The 22,101-nt window shown below is 42.1% G+C and overlaps 1 protein-coding gene across 8 annotated transcripts in view; it reads right to left on the bottom strand.

The window, feature by feature from the left end:
- dnmbp (dynamin binding protein) overlaps positions 1–22,101 on the bottom strand; it is a 47,921-nt gene that overhangs the window by 5,854 nt on the left and 19,966 nt on the right. For 7 of the 8 annotated variants that reach the window (XM_026163113.2, XM_080305467.1, XM_026163114.2 and 4 more), the window contains 4 exons: positions 19,629–21,800; positions 1,463–1,674; positions 1,134–1,233; positions 673–820 (listed from right to left, as the gene is read on the bottom strand). In XM_026163113.2, coding sequence (XP_026018898.2) covers positions 673–820; positions 1,134–1,233; positions 1,463–1,674; positions 19,629–21,800 — 2,632 coding nt within the window. Of the gene's footprint in view, positions 1–672; positions 821–1,133; positions 1,234–1,462; positions 1,675–11,408; positions 13,370–19,628; positions 21,801–22,101 lie in introns of those variants that run through there. The other variant, XM_026163119.2, reaches the window with a different exon arrangement.

Genomic DNA, 22,101 nt, shown 5'->3' with positions numbered 1-22,101 from the left:
GATAACCACACATAACAGAAACGCGCCAGTGTAAACTCAAGTATCTGAGTCACTTATGCTGAAACTGGACAGGTGAGACCAGGTAGGACACATTTCTGAACTGCTTCACATAACTCAAGTCTACAGACATACAGAGCACACTCCCTTCAGCAGTGACTAAAAACGAGACGTCTCTCTCGTCTTCACTGATTAAACAGCTGTTTAGTTTGCAAATGTACCAGAAAATGAACTTCACTTCCATAACTCGCCTACACGCTGCAGTTCAAAGTTCAGAAATCGCTTCCACAAGCTATGAAGTAACAGGAAAATCTCAACGTACACTATACAAAAATTCATTACATAGTATATTTAGTATTATTCTTCTTCAGCTTTTCAGCTATAAAACTCATTTAAATCCAAGTACGATGACCCAGTGACATTATGAAAATGTTTTAATCATTTTTCCACCTTTTGAACTCGCTCGGCAAACACTCTGTTAATGTTCCACTGAACCCACTCTTGCCTTTGTGTTTTCATGCTCACACAGCATGCATGTTTTCAGTCACTCCCATGCAAACATGGCTGAAATCTCAACTTAAAGAGCAAACCTTTAAAGGGTGCTTTGTGTGTGTGTGTGTGTGTGTGTGTGTGTGTGTGTGTGTGTGTGTGTGTGTGTGTGTGTGAGAGACTCACCTCAGTCTCTTTAGACACTCCAACACGTGGTGTTGGATGCTGTCATCTTTCTCGTAGGTCTCCAGCAAAGAGATGGCATCATCGTGATTTTGGCAGTAGAGCTTGTAAACCTCCTCCAATTCTACCTTGAAGTCCAGGAATACCTTACCTGAGAGGGAATGGTACAGAAATGCAACGTGTTCATTATAAAAAGCAAAGTGTGCAGGAAGAGGTCCATTCATTAAAAGAAAAAAAATTAAATACACAAAGATTTCCTGTAAAAGACATAATTCTTCTTAAAAATCGCACGCGCACATTCACAGATGACCTCCTTGATGGCAGATTGATTTTTAAGTGTATTCAGAGGCTCATTCGGTCAGTAAAATTCAACTAGGTGACAGATTTGGATGAACTAAAGCAGAAAAGTACAAAGCATAACATGGAAAAGAAGTATTGCTTTTCTTAAATATCAGGCTGTTTACCTATGGAGTCAGTCTCGTGCAGTGAATTCAACAGCCGCTGTGACAGGTCAATCACTGAGCTGATGTTGCCAAAGAGCCCCTCGTAATCCACATTCTTCACCTTTGGGAAGACAGAACGTGTTAAAATAAGCAAAAATTATTGGTTTTTTAATTGAATATGGCGCCACATATCAGCTATATGCCATTATTCCTGTATGTATTTATCCATTTGTCAAATTTTCCAATGCTTCTGCACCAACTGTCCCACACACAGCTGCTTTATCTTGTATTTGCTAAACTCCCTTTTTGTCCTAACGTGGCTGGAAACACAATGTTTATCATCCTTTTACCTGCTTCTGCTGCAGAGGCTCAATGATCTCCTCGACACACATTTGAAGATCTTTGATGTAGTCCCTCTCTGTCTGCAGCAGCTCCTCGATGACCTTTGACCTCTTTTCTAGCATCCTGGTCTCTGGATCCTCAGACCCCGTGCTGGCACTGGGCGTCGCGGAGACGGGGGCGGACTCCAGAGTTTTAGGTTCAGACGGCAAAAGCGTCATCTCTGCAAAAACAGGAAAGCGTTCGAACATTTTACATCAGTGTTTTACGTTTTTGTCAGAATAATTGTTTAAAATCTAGTTCTTGCAGTTTTTTGTTAAGAGGTGAATTTCCTCTCTAGTTTATCACTTGCTGCTCTCGCCAAGGTGACAGTAAGCAGAGTCAAGAGAAGAAGTTTCCCATCCCACGTCTCCTCTCATTTGTAACCAAACACGCTCTTGCCCAGCCACCCGGTCTGCCCGCTGCTCTTCGTTGCCTAGCTTTTGATCAATGTCTCCGCTATCGCTCACGGAGGCCTGATCTCTTCGGGAGCCCTGAACTGGAGGGAAAGCCTTGTTTACGCGCCGCTGCTTTTTATGAATGGACATAAAACTGGAGTGGACTCGGGCCTTTTGTGTGCAGGACAATAGCTTGCAACAGCAACTACAGACACACAGGCTCTATGGACTTTAAAGATGAGACAGTTAGAGAGGGGAAGAGAGGATGAAAAGATAACAGAACTGGTGGGTGATGAGAACGGGATCCATCTGTGTCACACATGTACGCTGAACCCACTGCAGGTGGAACACACATGCAAATCCTTCAATACCACAAAGCAAAAAATAAACGACGCTGCAAGTCCAAGGTCCACTTAGAGGGAAAAAAAGTGTTAGTGTATGAGCACCGAAATTATTCATCATGCATTTAAACAATTTAGCCATTAATGTATCATCTGATATTAGAACAGTAAGGGATGCAAATATTCCTATTTGCAGTGTGGCAAATAAAACGATTAAACAGCATCAAATTAAGGCATATATTACATATTAGATGTTTACATTAGTGCAAATGCACATAAAGATTTATTTGTTCCATCTTTTTGGTTTTAATTGAACCATAACTCATAAAATCGTGGCGATCGTGGCTCAAGAGTTGGGAGTTCGCCTTGTAATCGGAAGGTTGCCGGTTCGAGCCCCGGCTTGGACAGTCTCGGTCGTTGTGTCCTTGGGCAAGACACTTCACCCGTTGCCTACTGGTGGTGGTCAGAGGGCCCGGTGGCGCCAGTGTCCGGCAGCCTCGCCTCTGTCAGTGCGCCCCAGGGTGGCTGTGGCTACAATGTAGCTTACCATCACCAGTGTGTGAATGCGTGTGTGAATGGGTGGATGACTGGTTGTGTAAAGCGCTTTGGGGTCCTTAGGGACTAGTAAAGTGCTATATAAATACAGGCCATTTACCAAAATCTCACTGTTTCTCTCTCTTCTGTACTATCCGTTGACCCTGCTGGGACTTTAGTTTTACTCTCCCCTCTAGGTATTGGCTCAAGAAGAGGAAACACTGAGTAGATCCAGCGTGTGGCGTGTTGGACCGACCGACGGGGTGACGTCACCCTGCCTCCACTGACAGATGCTGTCGGAGGCTAATGAAGTTAACTCTGCTTACCCTCATGTTCCCCAGTGCAGCAGTACGCCACACAAACACACATTCAGACCACAACAAAGTCACAGCCTTGCGTCACATCCCTAACGGGACTAGAATATCTAAACTAGCTTCATGTTAAAGGAGTGTTGAAGACGAATTTAAAGACTCTAGAAAACCTTTTAAAAAAACAAACAAAAAAGCCCAACAAAAACTGGATGAATCCACACTTTGTAACTGCAGTGTGTGTTTGTGTGCGCATTCCTCGCCCTCCTCCTCACTCTCCTCACGTGACGGGGCTAAAGCTCAACTCAAAGGAGCTTTTCTCACCACTCGCACCCATGTGTCTCCCCACCCACGAGAAAGTAGTTCACCAATTAGTTTTTGAAAGTCACACGGTGACACAGTCGGGAGAGGAAAAACAAAAGGCTCCCGCTTTAATTGGAAGCAATCGGCTCATTCCCACATTTGATCCCGCTCACACAAACGCGGCGATGGCGCATGCTCCACTTCACATGTTTTTCCGTACGCTTCTGACTCGCGAGGCCGCCAGACCGGATTTTGACCCACTTGTGTGGAATTTTATTTTTCTTTGTTGTGTAAAATAATGCAAAGAGGGTTTATTGTAGGCCTGCTTTAATGGCTGCGAATACGAGCCCAGAAACAGGTCGAGAACAAGTCACTTAGCAGTAAACTCAGCCAACAGGAAACACCCTTACAACAATAATTCCATATCTCTGTATGGAATGAGACACCTGTGACTACTGCCAATAATCAGGCCGATCCCTCAGCACAAACAGTAAATGTTATAAGCAATGAGCTTTCTCAATGATCTGAAGCCAGATGAGTTCTGTAAACTAGTTCTTTTTAATATAAAAAGGTCTAATTTTGTTCATTTTAAACACCATTGATTGCTAACCAGTAAACATTTAAAATACACAGTGCCTGCTAAAGTTTAGGAGACTGGGAGGGGGGTTTCTGTGAATTACATTCAAACACTGACCCAGTTACATTAAAAACAAACAAAGACTTCCTATTAAAGCCCTATCCAGGATAACTAATATGGGACATAATTAAAAATAAATCTTTTTTACTAAATGTCCTATAGAAATACTTCAGAATCTGCTGATTTTGGAGCAAAAACTGCCATATTTCTGCACCTTTAATAAAAAAGAAGTCCTATATACAGAAAGACGACTGTAAAAACATGACAAGAACCGGTCAGGGCTTCTTTTGAGGACAACAAATGATAAATAATCCATGACATCCTGATACTAAATGTCTATTTCCACAGTCAGGGCTCACAAAGGCATGGTGTCACTATTTGTGATCAACAGGCTTCAACAGGTGAAATTGGAACAGGTGGAGAGAAGGGTTGAGAATAAAAAGTTTTCCTTCAGTTTCATGCTGGGATGGTTCTGGGATTTACTGAGTAAACTTTCATGGAAATTCAGTGACAAACCTCCGCCTTATGAATCACATTCAGTACTGAGCTTATAGATAAAAGCACAAATCCTCAGCAGGGAGTATACGTCAATCAGCAGCACTATCAAGTGATGTAAGACAGACACAGCTCTTGCTAAACTGCGCTGTCAACCTTCTGTCATCCGGGGTGACTCACACATACTTGTTATGTGAGCGATACAGTCACAGCTGATACATTAGAACGGGCCACCATGAGTTCAGATATCAGACAGAACAAACAAACAGCAACTCTGTCAGAATTCCTGGGTTATGGATGCACAAAAAACAGATTTGACTGGAGAAAATTCCCAAGTAGGCTAAATATTAAATGCATAAAAGAAATAGATTTAATTTCACAGCCCTTTATCAAAGCTTTACATATTCCCTATGTCTCTCCAAAGCAAGGTGTTTTTACCAAGGGGAAAAAAAGGGGAGAGAAGACAAGATGTTGAGGCTTCACCCACCTGCTGTGTGCAACTTCCTCCAAAACCGCTCCAAAAACAAGCACACGCCCCTTCACGCATAGCGCTTCAAACAATGCTACCCATTCTAAGATAGACCATTGTCAATCTGAAGTCCAGCTCCCGAGGCTTGTGGAGGACGTGCAGGTCCATTCCAGAGCTCCAATTACCATGAGAAAGGATGGGAGCCCACCATCGTTACACACAAGCATGCACACACCAGGGAGGACGGTAAAACCCGGAGCTGGACTGTGCCTGCTTCTTGTTCAGGTGTCCTGCATTAACTAAATTCTGACCTAAATCCATGCTGCATACAGTGTGCATCAGTGTTATCCTAGAAAACTAACTGTTTGCCGCAGAATGGCTGTAAGTATACTTTTATTTTGGCTCTATTAATATATAATCTGCTTGGGATCATTATGTTGTGCAGATTTGGAAAGGTTTGCTATGAGCTGCTGTGTGAGCACAGATCTATCTTGGCTAAAATCATCTGTCACTGTGTCATGCTCAACCTTATACGCCGAATGCAAAAGCTGATTTCTCTATTGAATGTACTGATGCTATTTAAGTCTATATGTGGGAATGTGTGTATGAATGGGTGGATGACTGGATATGTAAAGCGCTTTGGGGTCCTTAGGGACTAGTAAAGCGCTATATAAATACAGGTAAAAAAATAAAAATAAAATAATAATAATAATAATAATTTATGTCAAATACGCTGTTTTGATAGAGGAAAATCAAATTCCTTCTCATATATTACTTCCTCTTGATCCCAAATACAGTGCAGACAGAAGCATCTCCGCTAAATATGTGATTCTAAATGTATTTCACCTCATGTAAGGCACATGAGGTGTCCTTAATGTAATAAAATGTGCTGTATAAATAATAAAAAATCCATGCCACTTCTTGGATTCTTCACACAGCTTTCTTGATGGAAAAAGACTTTTGATTTACTGCACCACATGAGCTCACATGTGGCTACAGCACCAGTTGTGAAAGAGATTGGGAGAAGTCCAGTTTCTGGAAGTGTAGTCCACTCCCGAGATTAATCTAGTTCACGTTTCCCAATGTGCTGACATCTTTCTGGGGTCCTCCTGTGCCAGCCTGAATTTTATCAAAATTAGGAAGCTGAGATTAAGCATCTACTCTCTAAATCATCTTTCTATTAAACTTGCATTTAAGTATATGTTTGGTTGGTTTTTACCCTTTGAGGATTTTATAGATTATATAAAAGTCAACGAAATTCTTTCCTTTTAAGAACTTCTGTGCGTTTATGATGTGTGACTTTGTTTCACAAACACAGCCAAGAACACTCGTCTCGCTCTCTGCTGCACTAATAGCTGTGCAAAGTCGAAAGTTTGCCCTGCACAGGCCGCTCTAAGGTCAGACACAATCAGTGCTGTGTGCTGTGCTTCAAAGTTCACCACGCAGTGCACGGTTGCCATAGCAACAAGAATAGCAGGGGCTCCCCCCCTTCCTCATATCAAACAAAGTTTTAAAAAGGCGGCAGTGCTTTTTTACTCGAATGCTCACACGGGCAAGTCTGCGAGTGTGTGATGGGACATGCAGCTGCTTGAGCACAAGCTCACTATAAAATGCCAACACTTGCAACAGCTTTTAAACTTCACAAGCCTTGACTTGTGATTACTGGATGCAATAAAAAAAAAAGAGGTGACACCGGTTTGTGTCAACTTCTTCAATTTTTCTCAGACCTTCATTGAGACAGCACACAGCTTACTGAAAAAGATTAGGGTTTTCTTTATTAGTCCGAGTTGTGCAACTATTCAAAACAACGACCTGCTCATGCATGCAAATGCACAAGAAAAGCCAATATGCTAGATTTTCACACGTTGCGTATGACCAGCTGTTGTCCCAGGTAGAAGGTCAGTTAAAAATGGAGAGGAAAAAAAGGAGTTTACTCAGTGACATACCATCCTGTTTATCTTTTTTAGGTTCAAATGTCAGAAGGGTCACATTCCTGCTCCTGGAAAACTCTCACAGCAACCTGTCTACCACGGCTGGCTTCAAATCTCATATAAGAAAAGCAGGCCGTGTGCTGATACGGGATTTAATTCTGTCCTTATTGCTCGTTCTTGGACGCCGAGTGATATAACCCAACTTGTTAACAAAAAGGACCAAGTGTACGAACAGCTACAGCATTTCTCTAGCTCATGGGGTAATTAAACAACATGAGGCTACAGTTTAATTAACATACTGAAATAAAAAAAAAGCTGGTACAATGTATACCAAATAGGGCCAAGAGTCTGATCCCTCGTTTCTTTTAAGTTTCTCAGCTCCCCTGATTTTTGTAAGGAACAATATGCAATTACTTCAAGAGAACTTGAGTTTTGCAAATGTGCAGGAAGTAAAAGCATTAAGTGGGGATCTATTCAACCACAAATGCAGTACAGTCTTCAGCCTTACTGAAAGGAAGAAGACAATGAGTCTTTTTGGGCTTCACAGTCACCTGCTCATGCATGCAAATGCATTTAAAAAAAAACCCATTATGCTATATTTTCACACTCATGTATACTTTGAGAGCTATGGCCCAAGAACTAGTGCTCTTCATGGGAAAATAAATGCAGTGTGATCAGAGTGTGAGAACGGTTTTCAGAGTTTGGGATGACGAAACCTGTGGGTTTATCCCTTTGCTAATTTTTAGACATGTAATAACAAAGACCTTGCTTGGGGCATCGTCGGTTTTCCCACAGCTAAAGAAAAATATGTTGTACACTTGCAATGAATGTCTAAACGCTGCAGATAGTAATCTTCATGCTTCCTAAAGAGCAGCTAAGCTTGTACGCTTCAGGTAGTCATAATAGTTTTGAGCTCCATCCATCCGCTTCTCCTTTTCAGGGTCCCGGGAGCCTATCCCAGCTATCATAAAACATGCACACTCCACACAGAAAGACCCCGGCCTGATGATGGAATTGAACTCAGGACCTTCTTGCTGTGCGGTTAACAGGTTAACATCCAGATTAATGTCCAAGTCTGACAAAACTCATGATATATATCATGAAGATGGCCAGATTCAAAAAGCTTCATTCTTGAGTCCAAAAAGAGAGATTGTACTCATATGAATGACATTTTTCATTATGTTGCATCACAATAAACTTGACCTCGGACTACCATCCTTGAGTCCAAATGGCTGTTTGTTCAAAATTACAAGAAGTGCCCTCCACAACTCCAACACATATGCACACATTCAACCAAAAACATTAAGACATAATGCCACAGACGAAGTCTTGAAAATACAGCCAATGTTGCAACACAAAATATTTAAGTAATGTCTTTGGTGAATGAATTAAATATCTGGAATTTGCATCTACGTGAAGACTGACAACTATATAAGCCTGATGAATAAACTTGTACTTGTCAGGAGGACAACTAGTCCTAAAAGTGGGAAGTCCACCAGGTCAAAAACGAATATGCTGCATCTTTTCCCACAGTGTGACGTCAAATAAACAGATAACATCCGTCTTGATTCATGCAGGTACCAGCAGTGTCATCTAACACCAAAATAAAGCACGTAGAGATCTGAATGCTGTAGTTGCTGTGGCACCATCAATCTTTCAAACTCTTTGGAAAAGTTGGTACATTTAAAATTCGAAATAAAACACCTTAAATAATACATCGCTTAGCATTTTCATAGTAGTGGATAAAAAGCTATGTAAATGAAAAATGGCTTCAGATGAGATGGAAAAGCTAAACTATCACAAAATCTAGATGAAACTAGCATGATTATCAAATGGTTTAAGAAAGCCCGATGACATAATTCAAAAACAAAATCTTTAAGACGCCAGGATGGACCAAGTATAAAAATGGACACACCATACGAGCGTGGTTACTGGTGACTCATGCACACTTGAGTAAGCTGACTTAATTTTTTGCCGACTGACTTTTTTTTTTTGCTTGCCAGCATTGAGATAAGACGTCTTTACAGCATAGCTGTCAGACGATGTGAGATTTCCTGTCTTAACTCCTTGCTCCCCTACCCGAGCTCCCTCCCCACTGCCCACCAATAACAGAGACTGTTCAAGGATTACAGTGGACAACACAGCATATGTTGCCAGATCATAGATGGATGACGACACATTGCTCACACACAGGCAATAAAAAACTGCGTATACAGCAGATTATATTTGTTAGAAGTTCAAAAATGGGATCATAAAGCCACCACTACAATTTAATTGCTTCATTAGGCTCGTTTGTGCATTAAATTGGCTCAACTGTTAAGATATGTCTTCCTTCAAGAATAATTTTGCCAGTTGTTTTACCCTCCTATTTAAAGTAAGGAAGCCTGTAACAGAAGCAATCACGGACAAAAAAAAAACAAGCTAATTTTTCATTTTGTAATTTTTATAGTTCAACTCAATAGGGTTGTTTTTTTTGTTTTTTTAGGAAGCTGTTTAATAATGCTGGACTACAAAGAATAGAAGCTCTTGTCTATGTGTAAGGTTCATCTCAAAAAGCTTTAACCAACACCTCAATGTCACAGCGTAAGCCCAGTAAAGGAGATGGACTAATGTTTTTAGCCCTTCAATCAAATGCTTTACTCAGGACAAACCCCTGACAGGGCTGAAACAGTGTAACAAGATTAACGGATGACACTGCTGAGGCAAGTGGTGCGCGTGTGTGTTTTCAAAAATGCAATTATTTCTTTAATAAGCCTCCAGGGTCTTTCTAGCACACATGCACGCACACACATGCACGCATGAACTCAGAGTATCAGTCTAGTCCTGCAGAGAAGGAGTCAGGGCAGTGCCGGCCACTGCCTGGCACCAGACAGACCCCCGCCATCCACTCACCATGCTGACGCTAGGGATTAATACTTGGACTGCCGAAATGTGCGGTGGGGGCTGATGTGGACTCTGTGTGTCTGAGTGTGAGTGTTTCTAGGTGACTGGGGGAGGGGTCATGGGGTGCCACCTGCTTCATCTCAGACAAAACAAAGTGAGTCAAAGTAGTGCTCTCCCTCACTTACATTTACCATGAAAAACCCCCACAAAAGAATCCCACACATCCAAGTTTTATGTAGTTTTTGGAACTTAATATTAATAACTTAGTAACAAAGTAGCCAAAGAAATTTGTGTGTTGAATTCTTGTCTTTTAGTCATTAAAAATGTACGTGACCATTCCCATTAACTAATGTATACTATGAGTTTTTAGAGTCAATACTTTTAATGCAAAGATTCATCTTTCATTCATTCAGGTACTGAATTTTATACATGTAAGAGAATTAATTTTAAGGGGGTTAACCCTTCTTTATAACCCCAAAATGAGGTTCTTGAAATGCCAATATTGTTTTTAATGATTGATATTGTTTTCCTTCTTTTACTAAAACTCAGGTATCGTGACCATTTACAAATACTATCCAGTTATAAAAGCTGCTCTATTGTTCACTCAAAAACAATTTTGAGTGATTTTGTTTTTTGTTGCATTTGGCTCAAATGTAAAATTATGGTAGGAAGTTTACATAGAGTCATGAGAATGTCATGGTAAATTTAGGCTTTTCAATATTAATTACTGTTAATTTAATTAACTGTTTTTCAAAGATATACATACATGCTCATATATATGGCTCATATATATACACACATACCTCGACTAATTTTTGGTTAAGTTAACTTAGCAGAAATGGAAGTTCATTTAAATTGGTTGACTTCCTGGCTTTAAATGTAACTTAATTTCTTGTCTTTTAGTCATTACCACCATTACCACCTTGGAAAAAGAACAGTTCAAAAATAATATTAAAAGAACGATAAGTGTAGGTGAACTTCTGCCCAAAACTGTATATGTATAAATTTAGAAAAGATTTTTGTACAAAACAGAACAAATTCTGTCAGAATCAGAGCCACTTTAGGCAACAACCTTTTTAAGTGGGGAATTAACTGTAAGCCAGGCTCATTAAAACAATTAAGTCGACAAAATCTTGACCTTTCAGTCATGCAAGAACTGAGCAGACGAGTTACGTGTGCACACCATCAGTGAGTGGAGAGCATGAACACAAACAGGAAACACAAATGAGGAGAGCCAACAAGAGCCAAGTAAAGAACCTACAAAACCCGTTCTGCAGTTTCTTATGACTACAAAAACATGACAGCTCACTTTCATCTGAGATAGGTGATACTGAGACACACACACCACTTTCAGCACTCACTCTTAAATGAGGTAGGAGGTGAGTGTGACTAGTCAGCACTCTGAGGCCCCCCAACATTGATTAGAAAAGCACCTCTAGAGGTCACAAATGACAAGTGAGGACTGTCAACCTCTTAAGCCTGTTTTACCCACAATAACTGTGACTGAGGCCTTCATGGCCTATAGAGTGATGTTCACCAGAATTACAACTGATCAAGTGACCTGACTTGTGCAAATATGGGAAGCACCTTCTTTCATGTGACAGTATCTTTTTGTTTACCTTGCTTTTTTTTCCTGGTGGTGGCATACTGGGACTGTTGCAGTGAGCTTGGAGCAGTCTTCCTGTAGATGCTGTTACGATCCAGTGAGCCCACATAAACAGGCTTCCGGCCCATTTTTGAACTTGCGCTCCCCCCGCTTGACTCATATCCCTTCTCCTGCTCATCACTGTGCACAACAGGATCCTCAAATGGTTGTATTTCACCGAGGGCCAATGTTTGGTTCTGCTGCTCAACCCACTCCTCAGTCTTGCGATCTTTTGTAGGGTATTCCTCATATTGTGAATCTATAGACAGTGAACGCAAATCTCGGTATCGGTCTCGATACTTGTCTCGATACTCTTCCTTAGAGTATCGGCCATCATCCTCACGGTCGTAGTGGTCATAGTGGCCCGCAGCCCTCAGGTCAAGGTGTTCCCTTGTTTTGTCGTTCTGTCTGTGGTCGTACTGATCATCTCTCCAGTCATCTCCTGCGTCCTTGTATCTGTAATACCGGTCCCTCTCTTTATAATTCCAGCGTCCATCAACTTCAGAGTCATACTGGTGTCTTCCTCTACTGGTGTACCGTTCGTCAGCTCTTCGGTGAGTGTCCCTGTTATCTTCTCTGCGGTCATAGTGATGGTCGGCACGCCGATCGTAGTGATAGTCCTTCTGTTTTCGCTCATCATAGTAGCGGTCCTCATCTCGACGATGGTGAGAGTCCTCGTCTCTGGAGCGATGCCTGTCTTTCGAGTCATAATAATCCCTGTCAGGGTCACTGTAGTATTCACGGTCCCTGTAATTGTCTCTGTGTGAATAAGTGTTTTTATGATCATGGTAGTCTTCAAGCTCACTGTTGTAACTTTCATGCTCTCTGAGATCATGTCTACGGTGTTTCCGGCTTTCATAGTATTTCTTTTCCTTGTCTTCGTAACGCTCATTGTATTTCCTTTCATAATAATCCCTGTGCCTGTATTTGTCATTGTACTCATACTCCTCCATGTCACTGTGACTACGATGGTCATAACGTTCAGAGTCACTTTCTCTTACCCTGCCATCTCTCCTTCTGTCCTTGTCCAGTGTACTATAACCTTCTTGAGTTCTGAAATCATGAGTTCCTTGTTCTTGTGGCACTCTGTTGTAGCCCTGGTGGCTGTAATCTTCAGGACCCTGATAAAAACAATGTTTGCCTTTCCATTCTGATATCCTCAAGTTTAGGTGACCATCTTCTGAACGAGGGTGAAAGTAAACGTCCTGGCCTTGAGGCCTTGTATCCATGAAAGCTGCCCTATGACGGTCTTCATACTCCCAGCTCTGTTGGTGGATGACGTTGCCCTGTGTAACTTGGGCTTGGTACTGCACTTGCCACGGAGGTGGTACATGCATAGGAGGCTGTATCGGGCCAACGGGTACCATTGGGCCAACGGGCACCATTGGGCCAGCTGGCACCATTGGGCCACCATGTACTGGCATAGGTGGAGCTGGAAGTGGGTCACCGGGATGCGCTAATAAGACTGGTCCCTGAGGAGTGCCAGGAGGAACGACTCCATACCCTGGATATCCAACCTGTTGCTGCTGTAGCTGCAGTTGTTGTAAATGTTGCAGATGGGCAATCCTTTCCCTCTCTTTTGCCAAGTCAGCGTCCCCCAGCTCCTCCACGCTTTTTCCTCTCCTCATTGGAGCACCACCTGGATGATTCCAATCCACTGGACCAAACATGACTGGGTTGCCATAAACTGCGGGGCTCTTCATGCCTCCTGCTGTTTAAATCAGCCTGCCTGGAGCTGATACAGTTTCTTGCTCAACGTGGCTTAAAATCTATTTCCAAAGTCCTGCATTCCATAACAAAGCGCTGTGGGAGACTCCACCTGCCTGACATATTGTCTGTAACTCTCCACTTGTTCTTTCTGCCTCCTCTCCACTGCCTCCGCAGGACTGCCTGGCCAAAGCACCTCCCCAACCCTCAGCGCAACTGAAACAGTCCTCCCCGTAGCCACCTCAGCGAATCATGGAAGGAGAGGAGGGGTAGGGTTATTGAAGGGAAGGAGTGGCCTCCTTGGGTTAATGATTCAGTAGAGTCCCATGAGTGGAAGCTTAGCCCAACAGCTCCTCCCATTGTTTAAACTGGTTAGTAGCTGTGTTTGCAGGAAAACAGCCTGTCTGGAGATTTTCTTTGAAGGTAGATGAGGACAAACTTCACAGTCTGCCTTTGCATGCCCCCCCCCCCCCCCCCCCCACCACGCCCCCCCCATCGCATGAACAATCCTGTCTTTTCTTGTATCCTGTTTTCTTTGTTTTTGTTCTTTCCGGTGGGCTTCAGTGCAATTCCCACCACATCACTGACCTAACTCACTTTCGGCTGCGTGTACAACCAGCTTTAGTATTGCTATTGTAACTTTCTGGTGTTATCTTTAACTCATTCACTGCCAGCCATTGGCAGTGAATGAGTTAAACCCATTGACTCATTCACTGCAATTGACGGCTATAGACGTCAATGGCAGTGAATGAGTTAACCTTGAACTAACTTCATCCTTACAGTTTGACTTTGCCCCTGCATATCATGAAAGTGCAACCACTAAGGCACAAAGACTGCCACGTGATGTCGTTGGAAAGAATTTCGCTTTTAAATGTATAAATGATTAAAAGATGAGTGTGAAGCAGCAAACAAGTAAAGTATCTGTATTTATTCACCGAGTGTGGAGAGGGAACGTCTTTGAAAGCATATGCAGCCTGATCAAGCCAGAGCAGCTAGTGAAAACGTAGCTGCTGGTGAGTACAATGAACTATTGTTGGAGACTGTCCCCACTCTCAGAAGAGACACGATCCTTTGAGTGTGAGAAAAAAACTGGGCTATTCATAAAGCGGGAGTATAAGATCGCCTCCCTTAATCTCCATCAGTTCCAAAGGGACAGGTTTAAAGGGACCTGCTTAAACTAAAATGTTTAAATGTTTATGTGATACACACGGAAACATAGACATGAACTAGTTTTAATCTAAAACATAATTGGTTGGTTCACTGAATACCTAGTTTAGGAATTACAGGGCAAATAAAACCAGGCTAGTTTATAAAACCAGAGCTTATGTCTCAATAAAAGGCTTTACGAATGTTAAATTCAGAGAAGAAAGTCAAAATGAAACACAAGCACAGATGCAGCTAAAACAGACTTCAGAGTCTGTGAATACATTACAAAATACAGCTGTTTTTAGTCTTGATTACTGTAAGTATTTAATATCCATGATTTAGCAACTCATCCGTCAATCCTCAGTTTCACAAGGTAGGACTGAGTATAGAAATCCTACTTAGACATTGTTCTTTTCTTACATCAGACTTGTTTAATTATCAGTTTTCAACATCTCAGCTTTCAATAGCAGAACACGACCGAAACTGTGTTTGTGTGCTTGGCTGCAGGAATGTCAAATACAGCATTCCTCTCTGTGGCTGTGTCCGCTTACGTGCATGTGCGGGACTTGATTAATAATTAGATTTCTTGCAAAAGCAACATCCAGAAATAAGGTCATATATTAAGCCTTTCTACTTTCTCATAGTGGGCCAACTGAGGGAAACCTGAATCTGACACGGATACTGCAAACCGTGACAAACAGATCAGGATCGGGCTGTGGTATCGTGAAAGTTGAAGGGAGCCGTTTTAATTAAAAGGTACTCAAGGTCAAAGAGCTTAAAGAGAAAAGAAAACCCTGCACTTGTCTGTAAGAAAGGGAGCACTGTTTACTGCCACCAAGCACTTTTTAAAGGCTTTTTTAAACAGGCTTTGTCACATAATTACTATAGCATATAGAACATATGGTACTAGTTGGACAAAAAGATCAAAACATTAGCTTTTGGCACAGTCGTATCACATAAAACATTTTTGTCCTACAATATCCACAAACTCATACTAACTGCACATGAAAGAAATCATATCGAGATTATATGATGAACCTCAATAAGCCATATTGTGACATGCATCATCAGCTATAGGTTTGAGCCATACAAACAATACTTAAATGCATTTTTCTCCTCTTTTTATAACACGCTGTTCCCAAAACATTGATGCTGTTCATCTGGATGTAGCATTTTCAGTGGGAGGAATATCGTTTAACATTTCACCCCAAAAGGGACGTGTTTAGCATTTAAAACTTATTAATAAACCCTGATTAATGTAGCATGTGTTCAAAAATATTATCCCTGTTTATGGGTTTGAAGTGGCCTCAGGAAAGTAAATAAAAGGCAGAGCAGTGTTGAAGTTACTCCCTGCCTTGTCACAATAAGCTTCTATTGTCTTTTTGACGTCACACTTATAAACACACCCTGTAAAAGCATTCATTCCTAAGTGGCGCGTGTGTCTATACAGACACATAGCATCAGGATGACAAACGAGTTTTTTTGCTACAAAGATCCTGAAAGAATTCCTGATATGTGCACACCTTTATCCAAGCATTAAATGGGAATAACAAAGACAAATGTAATGTTGTACCTACACTGTAGACTAAAAGCTTTTCTTTGCAATGCTTTGATTATCATGTCAAACACTGTTTTCCTCTTCAGCAAATACCAAAGGAAAAAGGAGACTGAATATCTGATTTATTGCTGTGAATGGAGGGTGAAAGAATTCCTGCAGTGTTGTAAGGAAACAGAAAATATGTGGCTGTATGACCCTTAATGGAACCTGTAGCCACCAGATCCTGTTCCTGCCCTGAGGCTGATTGTTTTAGTAGCAAACACCAAGACCAAGAATTCAAAAGCACAGGAGAGTGATTGATAAAATATAATCATTATGAGTGATTGGATTTAAGGCTTCTTAATGAAGACTAAAAAACTATTTTAAAGTGTATTAATTAATTAAACGAGTACATGCCCATACTACAGTTATCTGGTCTGCTTGTACTGTTGACAAAGTGATATACTTACTCACTATGAAAAAAGTAATAAACAGTGCTGTTTATACAAACAGAAGAAAAATAGGGATCAGATTTTTTAAGTGTCCTTTTTTTTTAGCTTCGCTACTATAAAAATGTCATTTTAATCCATTCTCAGATGGTGACATCAAAATGCACTACTGTGAAAAGGTCCTGGGAAAAAAAGACATCTCTTATTTCTTTTTATTTTACTGGGAACGTGGAAAAAATACGTGATTCAATTTACAGAAACATGCATGTAAACAAGCATATAAGACAAAAAAATCTGAGTTTGTACAATTCTATCGATAAAAGTCATCCATCTTTATATTTCTTAAGTACGTGGCTTTCAGATACTATTCATCTGTAGACAGTTTGTCTTTCTCTAATAGGCTGTTCCAATGCCAGCATGTTATCTAAAGATTACTCATTTACGGTGGACAGTAAAGCAGCTGAGGATTGGTTCCTCCCATAGTTTTACAGTTGTTTTGCTTTTACCAAGTTTATAGTGGTTTTCCACTTCTAAGTATTGTTATATTTCTATCATGATTGTTTAGGCATGCATCGCATGCTTGACAAGCAAGGATATATATTTTAGATGTTATAAATGTCTCTTTGTGTTCCTCTTCCTATCCCTGTGTAAAGCACTTGGATGTGTAGTGACGCAATAAAGTGAAAACTACACATAAATTTGACTCGAAATTCCACTAAAGAAAATTCTGTGTTTTTGCAACAGGCTGCTAGTACAAAGTGCCTAAAGGTCGAATTTATGTCTAGAAACACTGGTTCCTTAGGTGTCTTGTTTATGTTTGAATGATCTTTAGGTCATTATGAAGTGATTTATCTGCAATAAAATCCTCTGAAAATGGTCAGGTGCAAGGACTAGATTGGCTGCCTTTTCCCTCATTTTCAATGTCCACGGAAAAATTTGAATGACCTCCAAAGATCCTAGAGAAATATTGCTCCAAATCATTTTAGCAAAAATCAAGGCTGGTTCAACAGAAGCAAATGATAAAGAAATGAGGGGGTGGCTCAAGACTTGCACAGTGCATCATATATATAAATAATAAAATCAAGCTTTGTGGATATAAATTACTCTTCTGTCATGAAATTAAAATCATACAATGCTTCATAAGAGTTATAAGGGTATAAATGCTAAAAATGGGACATTTTAGCCCATTGCTAGATGGTTTCAGGGCATAAATAATATCAGACATAATTATCTGATGTAGATAAATATTGGCATAATATAACTCCTTATCATATAGAAGTTTAAAGACATTATCTGCTGGGAAAATACCTCAAAATCATTTATTACAATGATGCAGGATTTACCTTAATAGCCATATAAAACTTGAGAAGTGGTAGCTATGATAGGAAAAATATTTTATAACGTAATATTTTGTTATAAGTGAATATTTTTAATATTTTCAGAGTAGCACTAAACCTTCAACTCCTATACTGCTATAACCCACAGGGACCGTAACTTTGGTTGTGCAGCTTACGTCCAAACCAAAATAAATTACTCAGTCAATACAACACAGACTGGTAAATATCTAATAACCACATCTCTTACATCCCCATAGAATTCAGTCTCACCTGCCATTCTGTGTGCCGTTGCTTTCTGAGTCCAAACAGTGAGGAGAGCTGTGCCACGGGCCATGTCACAGCTCGCCACAACCACACTTTGGTTCCCACTCTAGAGTGGGCCATGCTCCGTCTCCACTTTATGCTATTACAAAATTCCCCAAATCCCATTCAGTTCCCCCGGGATCTTTACTCATCTTGGAAAGGAAGCGACGATGGAGGGGGGAAACAGGGGAAAAGGTCCAGAGGGAGAAACTTGGAGTGAGTACGAAAGCCACTTATGTGGCACTGCTAACCCTTTCACTATGTGCAGGAATGCAATTCATATCTATGTGAAAAAATGTTGGGCTACCAAAGACAGCACAGTGCGCCCGGACGGCAGCAAGCAATGAAAGCCCAATAGCTCTGAATGACAGTGATCTATCAACTGCTGGTTTATTTTATCTACAACTCTGGACGAAGATCATTTAATTTCATGTTATTTACCAATCAAATAATTACGTTTTTAAGATACTCTTACACTTAGTTATGGAAATAATTTACTGCTGAAGCAGGAAATCACTGACAGCAAACGAGATACAAAAACTGTGAACAGCAATAAAAACCTCACTGTAAAGGCGCTCCACAGTGGTTCTGCCACATTCGCTGTAGTTTTATCATTAGCACTGTACGGAGGGAAAGCAACCCCCCCCCCCCCGACATGTACATACACACCACAGACAGACAGACAGTTATGATAATCCTTAATTTAAATATACAGTTCCCCTTCCGTTGATGACTGCAGACAGTAAATAGGGATGTTTGGCTTAAAATGTTTATATTTGTCTTGTGTCTGTGTGTGTGTGTCTGTCTGTGTGTGTGTGTGCACCATGTTTAGATATCTTTGTGAGGACCAAAGATTGGAATGCTACTACACTTGTGGGGAGCGACGGTCCCTTATGGGGACAAAATGCCTGTTCCCACTAGTTTGAGACTCAATATGTGCTTTTAGTGTGAGGGTTACAGTTAGATTGTAGTTAGGTTTAGGCTAAGTGTTAAGGTTGGGCTTAAGCGTTATATCAATTAGATGTCCTCACTAAGATATGAAAACAAGTGTGTGTCTCAGAGATTTGGACAACAGGTCAAAGAGGAAATCTAGTAAATACCAATGTCTCATTTTAAAATTCTTTTTATATTACATTTTGTCTTTGGCGAATGAGGATTATCCCGTGAAGTAACCCACGGGCAACAAGAGCAGCTATGACATCAACTAAAAACAAGACTTTCCTCAGATTTGATTTGTTCTGCATTGTTTCTGTGTGTATGCAACTCATCCTGTAAGCAAACCGTCAAACTTGTGGAAAACATCTACATGGAGATGCCGATGTGCACTTTGAAGAAGCATCTCTAACTTTCTGTTAAAATATCACATTCAGACTAAATAAATATACATTTGCTGGGAATAGCAGTTGAACAATTGTAACATGCACTGTTATATAGTTACAAATATCCAAACTTCTGTCTCCAGATGATGAATATTTAATTGATAAATCGATAATCAGAATATTTGCATATTAGATTCTTGTTGACTGTCACCTAATTAATTATTCGACTTACTGTTGCAGCTCTTCCCATAGCTCTATTTTAATCTGTCCTTGAGATATTTGAGATCCAATGACTTCTATCATGTCGTCATTACTGAGAATACCTAGTTTACGGTCTCGCCCAATAAAACTTGCAATCCCATGTAACCTGATCCTCCGACAGTTTTACCATCTTACCTTGTAGCTGCTGCTGCTCCAGGGCCAGCGTCTCCAGCGTGTAATTGCAGAACTCTAGATTCTCCAAGGCCTGGACGCGGGCTGTCTCATCCTGCTCCTCCTCCTCCAGCATTGCCCTGAGTTCCTCCGCCGTGTGTGTGTAAGCCTCCATGTCGCGTTCCACTTCTTGTAGCCGTAGCAACAGCTGTTGCCTTTCCTCCTCCTCTTCCTCCCTCTGTGTCTGAGTCTCTAGCTCCATCTCTCCATCTCTCTCCAGCTCTTGCTCTGCCTCAAGCTGACACTGGATCTCATGTTCCTGGGCAGCTTCAGGGTCGCCCTGCTCAACCTGGCCTCCCGTTGTTTGGTCGAGGAGGTTTGCAGCCGGCTCGTCAGGGGTGTAAAAGATGGGTGTGTTGATGAGGGAGTTGCCGGTTGGAGGAGTAGTGCGATTCTGTCTCGGGCACCGGGGAGGAGGGCGTGGAGCCGGGCGAGTCGGTTTGTACGCAGCTGGAGCTGGTGGGCGCGTGGCTCTGGGACGAGGAGGCGGAGGGCGGAGGGTTCTGCGTCTTTCCAAAGAGTGAGAGTCAGACTGCAGGAGGTGGGACACAGGAGAGTGTGAGGAGCCTCGAATGATATCCCTTTCGTCTTTGTAGTCCACGATAGAAAAGTGCCGTGAGATATGGGGCTGATTGCTCAAGCTTTTCTCAAATTCAAAGAGCTGCTGTGACAGCTTCGTCTCCAGGTCACTGGTCGAACTTGCCAAGGTTTCTAAGGTTACGGATGAAGGCAGTAGCCCATTAGAGCGACGTGTCATCTGTTGGTTACGCAGGCGGATCTCAGAGCTCATCATATCAGCATCGCTGGCACTTGCATGGCGAGTTAGCCTCTTATACTTTTGGCCCTCCACACTGTTTAATATCTGACCTCTGTTATTGATGGAGGCGTTCTTTCTTTGCTGCCTCTGGTAATATTTGCTGTCTTTAGACCACCCAGGTTGGGTGTTATGAAGTGTTAGGCTATGACTTAACCTGGGTTGTTGATGCTGATGGTTACCATTGGTAGAGGTAGGCAGATTTCTGCTAGTAGCTGGGCCAACGTGCTGCCTATGGCTATGTGGGGGAAAGTTAGGCCGTGGTGGCAGCCTGGGCCTTTCTGGAGTGGATTTCGGCCTCTGAGGCCCCCTTTGTGCTGGGGGGGCAGGTCTACGTGGCTGAGAGTCAGCCCTTTGACCACAGTCTGTCTGCCCTGCGTTACCAGTCTGAGCAACAGTACTTTGGTTTTCACATGCCCACCGGTGCTCCTCAGCCCTCTCAAAATAGTCCAGGTCCCACACTGTGTGATCCTCATACATGCTCCACTCTTTCTCTGGATCACTGGGACATAAAGGATCAGAGGTGTGTTCAGTATTGCTGACCTCCTTCTCTTCTTCTGGCTCAACAACACCCGTTTCTTCTGCAATTTTTTGAACATGCCCCTCTATTTTGACAAAGCGATGAGGAAAGATACCCCGCTGCCCTCGCACCTGTCCCTCCAGCCAACCATCTTCCAATGTGCCGACAATACGGATTCGATCCCCCACATCAAAGTCCAACTCGCCTGGTTCCATGGCTCGAAACTCATACAGTGCTACTCCATAGACTCCGCCCTCCTCTTCCTCCTGCTCTTCCTCTACTACTTTTTGTTCTTCTTCCTCTCTCAACGTTTCCTCCTCTTCTTCCATTCCTGCCTCCTCATTGCCCTCTTCAGCCTCAAAGGCATCCTCGTAGATGCATGGCTGAGGGTCTTTGTTCAAATACTGGGAGTCTACAGGTTCCTGAGGAGACCGAAGGGGACCTGATAGCTCCACAAACCCCTCTGGGAAGTTTCCCCTGCGGCCATCAAGTTCGCCCTGGAACCAGCCCGGCTCAGGCAGGCCTGTGATGATGATCACGTCCCCCTCACGGAAGTCCAGCTCCTCACTGAGCTGCGCATGGAGGCTCATAAGGGCCCGGGCTTGACCTAGAGCATAAGGTGGGAGCTCTGACGCCTGGGCCTGGGCTGAGCGCTCAGACAGCTGCCGGGAACGGCACGAAAGGGTCAGCTCCTTCACACATGATGTCGGGAAGAGACCACGGGCACCCCAGGCATTACAGCCACGTTGCCAGATTTCCCCAAGGTCCACGGACCCTCCTGCCTCCCCAACTACCACATCACCTGAAGAGACAGAGAATAAAGAGGATTTAATTTAATCTGGATATTAATGAAAATAAGATTATTAAAGGACAGAGAGTTTCTGTTCTGTCACTTAAATGACTGTTGATAAGATACACATTAAGCACACAAGAGCTCATGCTAGTTCCCTAAATAAATCTACAGTAAAGATGTTGTCTATATTCTTACTATTCAACCAATTAAACAAGAGCTCTCCTGCTTGTGTGCGGCCATAAACTAAGAGCAATTTTATTGATATATAGTTACTTGTTTTTCTTCACTTTTTGCAGAACATTGATTTTTT

Source organism: Astatotilapia calliptera, chromosome 8 (genome assembly GCF_964374335.1).
Source record: "Astatotilapia calliptera chromosome 8, fAstCal68.1, whole genome shotgun sequence".
NCBI lineage: Eukaryota > Metazoa > Chordata > Actinopteri > Cichliformes > Cichlidae > Astatotilapia > Astatotilapia calliptera.
The sequence above is the reverse complement of the archived record's forward strand: the minus strand, read 5'-3'. Positions and strand labels throughout refer to the sequence as shown.